General features: G+C 44.7%; 1 protein-coding gene across 1 annotated transcript in view; it reads left to right on the top strand.

Moving 5' to 3' along the window:
• The first annotated feature begins 6 nt into the window (after positions 1-6).
• Positions 7-9,728, top strand: part of Eif2a (eukaryotic translation initiation factor 2A, 65kDa) — a 16,592-nt gene continuing 6,870 nt past the window's right edge. Inside the window, exons 1-5 of the mRNA XM_013029869.1 lie at positions 7-204; positions 320-389; positions 4,235-4,309; positions 7,821-7,939; positions 9,518-9,617. Of these exons, the coding sequence (XP_012885323.1) occupies positions 343-389; positions 4,235-4,309; positions 7,821-7,939; positions 9,518-9,617 (341 nt within the window). The 5' untranslated portion in view covers positions 7-204; positions 320-342. The remainder of the gene's footprint in view (positions 205-319; positions 390-4,234; positions 4,310-7,820; positions 7,940-9,517; positions 9,618-9,728) is intronic.

Here is a 9,728-nt window from a genome sequence, read left to right as displayed (position 1 = left end):
GCAGAAAGGGCCGAGCAACAGCGCCCAGGCCCGGAGCTGAGGCCCGACCCCGGCCGCGCGGGAGCCTGGCATGGGAGGTTTCCGACCAAAGCCCGCGGGCGCCGACGCCCGCGGTGAGACTCGCCCCCGGTCAGCCAGTCGCCCGCAAAGGCCTGAAGTTGGACCGAGGCTCGGGTGGCAGCGTGCCCGCCTTGAGCGGGCAGAGTTAAGAGATGGCCCCTGGCCCCAGTTACAGCAAAAGGAAAAGGCAACACCTCAAAACCTAATTTGAACCTTTGTTAGCCAAGTAACACCGGCTCTTTGAATTGTGTTTCTTTAGTCCGAGGATCTGAAGGCCTGTACATGGTGAATGGACCCCCGCATTTTACAGAAAGTACAGTGTTTCCAAGGTACGGCTTATTTTGTTGGAAAGTAACAATACAGTAATACACAGTTCCGAATTGTTATTGTTGGCATCATTCAAACAAGAAAAACAAACAAAAACTAATTCCTTGGAAGATCTTATAAAAGAAGTTGGGGGGCTGGGAAGGTGGCTCAGTGGTAGAGCACTTGCCTTGCATGCATGAGGTCCTGGGTTCAATTCCTCAACACCACATAAGCAAAAAGAAAAAAGCCGGAAGTGGCGCTGTGGCTCAAGTGGTAGAGCGCTAGCCTTGAGCTGAAGAGCTGAGGGACAGCGCCCAGGCCCAGCGTTCAGCCCCCCCCCCAAAAAAAAAAGTTGGAAAGAATACATGTTCTTTTTTTTATTAAGGGAAATGATCTTCAGATTTGAAAATAGTAGCTTATATCTGTTTAAAAGGGAGAGGCAGCTGGGTGCCCATGGCTCACACCTGTCATCCTAGCCACTCAGGAGGCTGAGATCTGAAGATGGCAGTTCAAAGCCAGCCCAAGCAGGAAAGTGTGAGACTCTTATCTCCAATAAATCACTCAGGAAACTAGATGTGGTGCTGTGGCTCAACTGGTAGAGAGCTAGCCTTGGTCTGAAGAGTTGAGGGACACAGGGCCAGAGTTCAATACCCATGACCAACAACAACAAAAAAAAGGGAGAAGCAAATAGTTTTAAGGAGCAGTATAGACATTAGATTGAGTCCAGGCACTTAGTTTGGACAAGTTTTATCTTAGAAAACTGGAAGTGGTGCTGTGGCTCAAGTGGTAAAGCGCTTGCCTTGAGCTGAAGAATGCAAGGACAGCACCCAAGCGCAGAGTTCACGCCCCTTGACCAACAAAAAAAAAAAAAGGAAAAATTGCAAATGTGATATCAAACCACTGCCAGTAACACAGTATCAGACAATGAATACGCAGTATAAAAAGGAAGGAAACCGAATAAACTTAATATATAGCTAAATAGATAGTCCCCTCCCCAGTCTAGTAAAAATGATTGTCTCTGGGGTGAAAGAGGGTTATTTAAGAAGAATCTGCATTTGACCAGGTCCTCCAACAATCTATCTGTGAGTCCGTGTTTAAGAAGCACTGTCCTAGAAAGCAGTCCTATGCCACACTTCACTGGTCCCAGAGCAAGGCAGGAAAGGGGTCAAACAGAGTGAGTACACCGAGCTGATCAGGATGTCCACAGAAGGGCTGCACGGCCATCCCAGAGTTAATGGGCATGGGTTGATGTGGGCTGAGCCCTTCGCTTCCGCGGGTGTGATGGGTGTCCTGCAGGCTCCAGAGCTGTGAAGAGCTGAGGTGGTCAGGTCTCTTCCAAGAGCAGGAGAGGTAGGTGCTTGTGACTGAGCCAGCTTCAGTGCCACTGCAGTTACTGAGCTGACTGAGTAGAACAAGGAGCCATGAGTGTCTCCTGCTGAGCCAGCCTCAGTGCCACTGCAGTTACTGAGCTGACGGGGTAGAGCAAGGGCCGTGAGTGTCTCCTGCTGAGCCAGCCTCAGTGCCACTGCAGTTACTGAGCTGACGGGGTAGAGCAAGGGCCGTGAGTGTCTCCTGCTGAGCCGGCTTCAGTACCACTGCAGTTACTGAGCTGACGGGGTAGAGCAAGGGCCGTGAGTGTCTCCTGCTGAGCCAGCCTCAGTGCCACTGCAGTTACTGAGCTGACGGAGTAGAGCAAGGAGCGATGAGTGTCTCCTGCTGAGCCGCCGTGGGAGAGCCAGGAGCTGAGCTGCGCCTGAAGAAGCTGGTTTTAAACAGATCTAAACACTGAATTTCATCAGTCTTCAGATACTTAGTTCTCAAGTTTGGCAACATTTTTAAAGTCCCAGATCCAAGCTGGGTGCTGGTGTCTCACCTATAAACCGAGCTACTCAGGAGACTGAGATCTGAGGATCACAGCTGACCCAAGCAGATAAACCCTAGAGGCTCATCTCCAGTTAACCAGAAAAAAGCCAGAAGTGACAGTGTGGCTCAAGGGGTAGAGCAAAAAAGCCAAGAGACAACCAGGCTCAGAGTTTAACCCCCTGTGTGCACACACACACACACACACACGGGTATTAGCTGGTAGTCGGGAGTTAGTTTTGTGAGATGAAGCAGTATGATGGTGACAGTGTTTTCTTTAAAATATCTTTATCAGAGATAGATGCTGAAATATAGAATAAACCGATAGGACATGGGATGTTTACTTGAAATATTCTGGTGTGAAAAATAAAACTTGGGGGGGCAAATAAGATTGTCTTTGAGTTGATACACGAGGTTGATGATTACCTACTTTTTTCTATTTCTGTATATACTTGAAGTTTTTCTATACTTCTGTATATACTTGAAGAATTATACCAAAAGGAAATAGACAAAATTTCTCAATTGCCAAGATGAAACACAAACCTGATTTCTAGATTATATAGGCTAAAACACTTGCGCCACAGTGCCATTCCTGTTTTTTTCTGAGTAGTTTATTGGAGATAAGAGTCTCACAGACCTTCCTGCTTGGGCTGGCTTTGAACTGCCATCCTCAGATCTCAGCCTCCTGAGTGGCTAGGATGACAGCTGTGAGCCACCAGCGTCCAGCTTGCCTTCAGTCTTAAACGGTTCTAGTAAGAGTTACTAGAAAGACTGCTCATAACCACTGAGATAGGTGGTGATGGTTGGGGTCAAAATGAGCAGGCTCATCTCCTTTGCATGCAGAATTTCCAGGCCCATCAGCGTAATAAACGGTAAACGTGGCTTTTTGCTCTTGTGTTGAAGGCTGATGAAGCTGCTAGATGAGAGCAGTGAAGCTAACCCGTTTATGAGTTGGTTTAGTTGAAGGCAAGGACTTGAGGCACAGATTTTTGCTTTTCTGAGCTCATTCAGCATAATAGTTTAGGAATGATGTTTATAATTTTCACTTTTATGTGAATTTCTAAGGAATGACTAATGGTTTAGAAGAAAATGAAGGCTTAATTAGATCCGAGTAGGCTGAACCTAGTAGGCCAAAACCTGGGAAGAATTTCATGAAGATACTTGTAAAGTTCTGCCTTAAGATTTGGAAATTAATTGCAGAAGTATAGGATGGGGACATCTTGTTCAAAAGAGAAAGACTTTTTTTTTTTTTTTTTAGTTTTAACTTTGAACCGAATGTAAGCCAGTTATGGAATGACTATAAAAAAGTCAGAATGCCATCTTTAGTTAAATTGATGCAAAGCTAGCTTAAGAAGGATACATTATGGGTCAGTCCATGGTGCATTTGTTATTTGGCAGTTCGGTTCTCATCTCTAATGCTGTGATCACTGACAGACCAAGTCCTTTTGGGCCTTCTTTATCTCTAAGAGAGTGGACATCTCCAGCAGGGAGGTGGCAGACTTGGAATTCTGATTACTTAGTAGAATGCTGCCAAGTAGTCCATTTTCATGGACACTGTACATCAGCATTGATTAAGGTGAAGACCCTCTTATTTCTGTGTCATGTTCTCTGTACATGTGAGAGACGGATGGTCCGTCTTCGGTCTTCAAATCCAGGGGTATTTGTTGGCTGTGAGGATATTCTGTCACCATTGGTTTGTTACGCAGGTGGTCTGGGGTGTTGAAATCAACTTTCATATTCACTTACATGTTGGGGTTTTCCACACAAACTAGTTATACACCCAAGAGTGAGCTATTTCTAAGATTTATCCCATAGCAGAAAATAAGTTTTCAGCCTATTTTACTGTGGTTGTTGACATTATGTTTTTAAAGAGAACGTATTTTGGCAGACCAAAGCATTTTGGGATTGTTTTATAAAATTTGGGTCATTAAATTAGTGGATTGTTGGCTTTACAATCAAATTAACAAATACTGATGTCTATTAATTCAAGCTTTCTTCTCATTTTCAGGGAACCTGGAAAAAACTGCAGAGTCTATGCCTTTAGTAAGGATGGGTCCTTGTTTGCCTGGGCCAGTGGAGAAAAGTTAGTGCTCATATAAATAGCGTATTTCATGTGCTTCGTTAGTATAAATGTGACTGGCTGCTTTAGTGCTGTGTGTGTTGAGATGGCTTTGAGCACTTTCAAAGTGCTTCCATATACACGCCCTGTCCTACTTACCTACATGTCCAAGAACTTAAAGTTAGCATATGAGGAGCGTGATTATTTTCATACTGAGGAATTGGAGAAGTTATGGTCATATTATACTCTAAAAGTTACTGGTAGGGTTTCTTTGCTTATTTACCGTATCTTAGATTTAGATACTTTGTGTCTTTGCTATTAAATTGACAATACTGCAGTTAGTATTACTGTAGTCCTAATGTATATAAAAGGATATAAATTATTGAAAAGAATGTTTAGCATAATCTACTGTGTAAATTGCTTTACAAAATTTGTCTTGCAGAAAATAATTCTGATTTTAAAAATTTTAAGAAAATTAGTCCTTTATAATTTTCTGAACATTCCTGACATTTTTTCTCACACATTAGAAAAATGCCGAACTATCTGTTGCCTGGTTTAAAACTATTCTTATTGTTTTTAACCATTTAATAGTAATAAGTATTTTATTTCTTCTTTATAGTTGGGAATGTATCTTGATATTTTCCAACTGTCAGGTCAAATTGGATTAAACACATGATTTTTGGTGAACTCCTGCTCAATGTGGCCCACTCCTGAAATCCTGTCTACTTAAGAGGCTGCAGTCTGAGGATCACAGTTCAAGGCCAGCCCAGACAGCAAAGTCTGCAAGCCTCTTATCTCCAGTTAACCACCAAAAGCCAGAAGCAGTGCCGTGGCTCAAGTGATAGAGCGAGTGCTAGCCCTGAGCACAAAGAAGCTCAGGGACAGCACCCAGGCCCAGACAGCGCTTGCTCTTGCTCTCTCTTGTACTCCCTCCCCCCTCTTTCTCTCCCCCCCCCATAGCACCCAGGTCCAGAGTTCAAGCCCCAGACAGCACTTGCTCTTGCTCACTCACACGCTCTCTCTCTCTCTCTCTCTCTCTCACACACACACACACACACACACCACTACTACTAATAATAATAATAGTAAAAGAGGGGCTGGGAAGGTGGCTCAGTGGTAGAGCGCTTGCCTTGCATGCATGAGGTCCTGGGTTCCATTCCTCAACACCACATAAGCAAAAAAGAAAAAAGCCGGAAGTGGCGCTGTGGCTCAAGTGGTAGAGTGCTAGCCTTGAGCTGAAGAGCTGAGGGACAGCGCCCAGGCCCAGAGTTCAGGTCCCATGACCTGACCCCCACCCCCCAAAAAAAAGAATTACCCTAGAAAAAATGCAGCAGTGATACTCACTGGATACTATGTTGAAAATCAACTATAGAACTCAAGCAGGGGATGGGAAGGAGGGAAAAACTGGGAGAGGGAGGGAAGGAGTGATACTGTTCAAAAAGAGATATACTCTTGTGTTCACTTTGGCAACACATACACTAAAATTGGAACGATACAGAGATTAGCATGGCCCCTGCCCAAGGATGACACGCAAATTCGTGAAGCGTTCCATATTTAAAAAAAAAAAAGAAATATACTCTTTACCTCACTTATGTAACTAAACCCTCTGTATATCACTTTTAGAATAACAAAAAGTTTAGATAAAAAATAACCTGAAGATTCATTATCTTATACTAAAAATTCTCCTTGCTAGAAAAAACAGAATTATGGTGTGCAGCAATGACAACTATTGTAAAGGCAGCGTGGGTGTGTGTGCGTGCATGCGTGTGTGCGCGGACAGTGGTCTGACCCTCTCGTCTAAGTCTTTTCAGTCATCCCCACCACAGTCTTGGAAGTGTCGTCATCTCTGCTCCACCTCATTCCAGAAGTTGTTCAAAGACTTCATTCCACTCAGGCGAGGGTAAGCACTGGCAGTGAGGACGACAGGGCAGTTTAAGTGACTACCTGTTTCTTTAAAGTATTTCTTACTCTACTAAGTAAGCCTATTACCCTGTGTATTTCATTCATATTAGCCTTCTATTAAATTCAAGTCTGAATCTTTTAGTATACCTATGTGTCTTTTCTTTTTTTGCTGGTCCTGAGGCCTGAACTCTGGGCCTGGGCGCTGTCCCTGAGCTTCTTTTGCTCAAGGCTAGCGCTCTACCACTTGATCCACAGCGCCACTTCTGGCTTTTTCTGTGTATGTGGTGCTGAGGAATTGAACCAGGGCTTCATACATGCTAGGCAAGCACTCTACCACGGAGCCACCTTCTCAGCCATCCACGTATCTTTTCAAATATGGTGTCGACCACGTTACTAGGTACTTTTGGTATCAGAGGCTGCCTTATTTCCCTTCAAGTGCTGGGGTCACAAGCGTGCATTCTCTTACAAGGTAAGAGAATCAGATAGAGTGCGCTGACTGTGGTCATGGCTTAGTTTATATTTGAATCAGTCAGAAACTGTTTTCTCAGAACTTCTAGGAGCAATTATTAAGCTATCAACAAAATAAGAAAGGTTCATGTAATTTTTTAAATGTGCCACATACTATATTTACAAAGACTTGTATATGTTTTTAAACAAGATGATTATCTTGTACCATTATTGGTTTTGTTTTTTTTTTGGGGGGGGGGTCCAGTCATGGGGCCTGAACTCTGGGCCTGGGCGCTGTCCCTCAGCTCTTCAGCTCAAGGCTAGCACTCTACCACTTGAGCCACAGCGCCACTTCCGGCTTTTTTCTTTTTTGCTTATGTGGTGTTGAGGAATGGAACCCAGGACCTCATGCATGCAAGGCAAGCGCTCTACCACTGAGCCACCTTCCCAGCCCTCCAGGGTAATTCTTATAGTCCTATCTTTGAAGACTTCTTTGGAGTTTATTTTTTCTTTGTGCCAGTATTGGGACTTGAACTCAGGTCCTGGTCACTGCCTTTTAGCTTGTTCTGCTTAAAACTCATGTTCTACCACTTAGAGCCACAATACCACTTCCAGCTCTATTTATTATTTTGGTGGTTTATGGGCGGGTGGTTTATATGGGGATATGCTGCCTAGGTTGGCTTTGAACCATGATCCTCAGATTACAGCCTCCTGGGAGTTAATGTTAGAGACATGAGCCACCAGCACCTGGCTGGAGGCGTTCATCAGCTTCAGACTCCCCACGCTGCTGCCGTTTGCTTCCTTTCATTGTGCTGCCCTGTGTGCACCTCTGCCTTTGCTTTTCTCAGGCAGACCTTGACTTTGCCCTGTCCAGTTCTGTGTTCGGCGAAGGGCCTGTGGCCTCAGCTACAGTCAGTCACTCACTCTGGGCTCTTGCTGCCAATTCAGTATTATTCCCCAGCACTATCCTTATATAGAGGCTTTTTGTTTTTTGTTTTTGTGAAATGTACGTTATTTTTCCAGAAAACTTTTTAGGTAAGGAGTTCCTGGGAATTTTCTAGAATTAACTGAAAATTGATTTGTATGAAAAAGGACTATTTTAAGATGCGGTGTGACTGTTTCTGTTTGTGCTGGCTATTGCGAAATGGAATTCCTTTGCTAAATTAGTGATTTCTTTTGGAACCAGAGTCAGTGTCATTGATGTCACTAACAACGCACCGCTGCACTCCCTTCACCTCCCAAAGGCAGTCTGCCTTGAATTCTCACCGCAGAACACCGTCCTGGCCACCTGGCAGCCCTACACTAGTAAGTACTTCCCCAGCGCGACCTGAGCACGCAGGCTGGGTGTCTCCCGTAGGACAGTAGGCCGTGGCCGGGTGTCTGCAGCCAGCAGGGCAGGCTGCATTCGTCGGTGCAGTGTATGGAGAGGAAGGGCCGGCCATCCCCCGTGCCTCAGACAGCGGGCTCCTACGTCTCAGCCAAGCCCTGAGGCGCTGTGGCTGGTCCTGACTGTCCGTGGTAGCAGAACCACGCTGTTCCACAGCTTCATGGAGAGAGGATTTAGTCTTCAGTCTTAGCAGCCTTAATGTATGATTTTTGTTTTGTTTTGTTTTTTTCTTTGTCAGTCCTGGGCCTTCAACTCAGGGCCTGGGCACTGTCCTGGAGCCTCTTTGTGCTCAAGGCCAGCACTTACCCCTTGAGCCACAGCGCCACTTAATGCTTTTTCTGAGTAGTTATTGGGGATGAGTCTCATAAACTTTTCTGCCCAGGCTGGCTTTGAACCGTGATCCTCACATCTCCGCTTCCTGAGGAGCTAGAATTACAGGAGTGAGCCCTTGGCACTGGCTGCTTCTGCCTTACATAGTTGAGAACTCCACATTTTCTTTAAAGGAAGCACTTCTCTTTGGCAAAGCCACATGAGAGTTTGGAGCCCCGATGAACTTGAGTAAAGGTCCGTGGGTATGGTAGCCAGGATAGCTGCTGAGTGACGGGGTGGGTGGGCACTGCCGTGGGGTGCCGTGTGGATGCGCCCACGGGACCCTGCGGTGCGCGTCCAAGTGAGGCCGGGGCGGCAGGAGACCCTCACGCAGCCCAGGCGGCAGGCAGTTTGACGCCTTGGAATCGTTCACCTCTGGAAGATTCCATGTAGTGCTTTTGGACTGTGGTTGATAAATCAAAAAACTATGACAGAAACAGCATCTAAAAGATGTGTGTAGTATGACAAAGAAAGGAAACAAGCTGAACATGGTGATCCATACCTCCAATCCCAGCTCTCGGCGCTGCGGCAAGATACCGGTTAGATGCCACTTGAGGGACGTGTGAGGCCTTGTCTCCCAAGAGAGTTGGGGGTAGGGCCATTTCTAACACATTTAAAGATACTGAAAGATAAGATATATTTTATGCAGTGTTTTACCCATTAGATAATCAAATACCAAAATCTAGTATAGAGATTTATTTTTAGAAACATTTTCTAATGTTGATTTTGATACTATTTCACTGCTAGGCGTGAGCCTCCAGACTTTCATTGTTTGAAGAGACATGCACTTCAATGAGATTCAACTTATACAACGGGAAATTGGCAATCATGCATGCTTTTATATAACTTATTTTGTGGCTTACAGACTCAAACCTTCATGGTTTAATCCATTTGTCTTTAATTCATATTTTTAAAATAGAAAATGTTACATGTTCTTCAAATCTGTAGTAATTAGACATCACTGAGATGTCATGGTTTTAAGGATGAGTTCCATACCTCGGGCTAGAAAAGTTGATTTACTGCAATCCTTTTACTTGACTTTCTTAAGTTTGTTAATTTTTCTTAGAATGGAATCTTCTTGCAAGTGTTAGGAGACAATTACTACCCCAACAATGGTTTCTTTGCAGCTTCCAAAGATGGCTCAGCCGGAACACCCAACCTGCAACTTTATGATGTGAAAACTGGAGCGTGTTTGAAGTCCTTCATACAGAAAAAAATGCAGAATTGGTCAGTCTATGCTTCAAAGTGCCAAGTATTCACACAAGGGCTTATATCATCATGGGGCGTGTTTGAAGTCCTTCATACAGAAAAAAATGCAGAGTTGGTCAGTGTATGCTT

This window comes from Dipodomys ordii, unplaced genomic scaffold, assembly GCF_000151885.1.
Source record: "Dipodomys ordii isolate 6190 unplaced genomic scaffold, Dord_2.0 Scaffold124, whole genome shotgun sequence".
NCBI classification, from domain to species: Eukaryota; Metazoa; Chordata; class Mammalia; order Rodentia; family Heteromyidae; genus Dipodomys; species Dipodomys ordii.
Note: the sequence above shows the minus strand (reverse complement) of the source record. Positions and strands in the feature narration are given on the sequence as shown.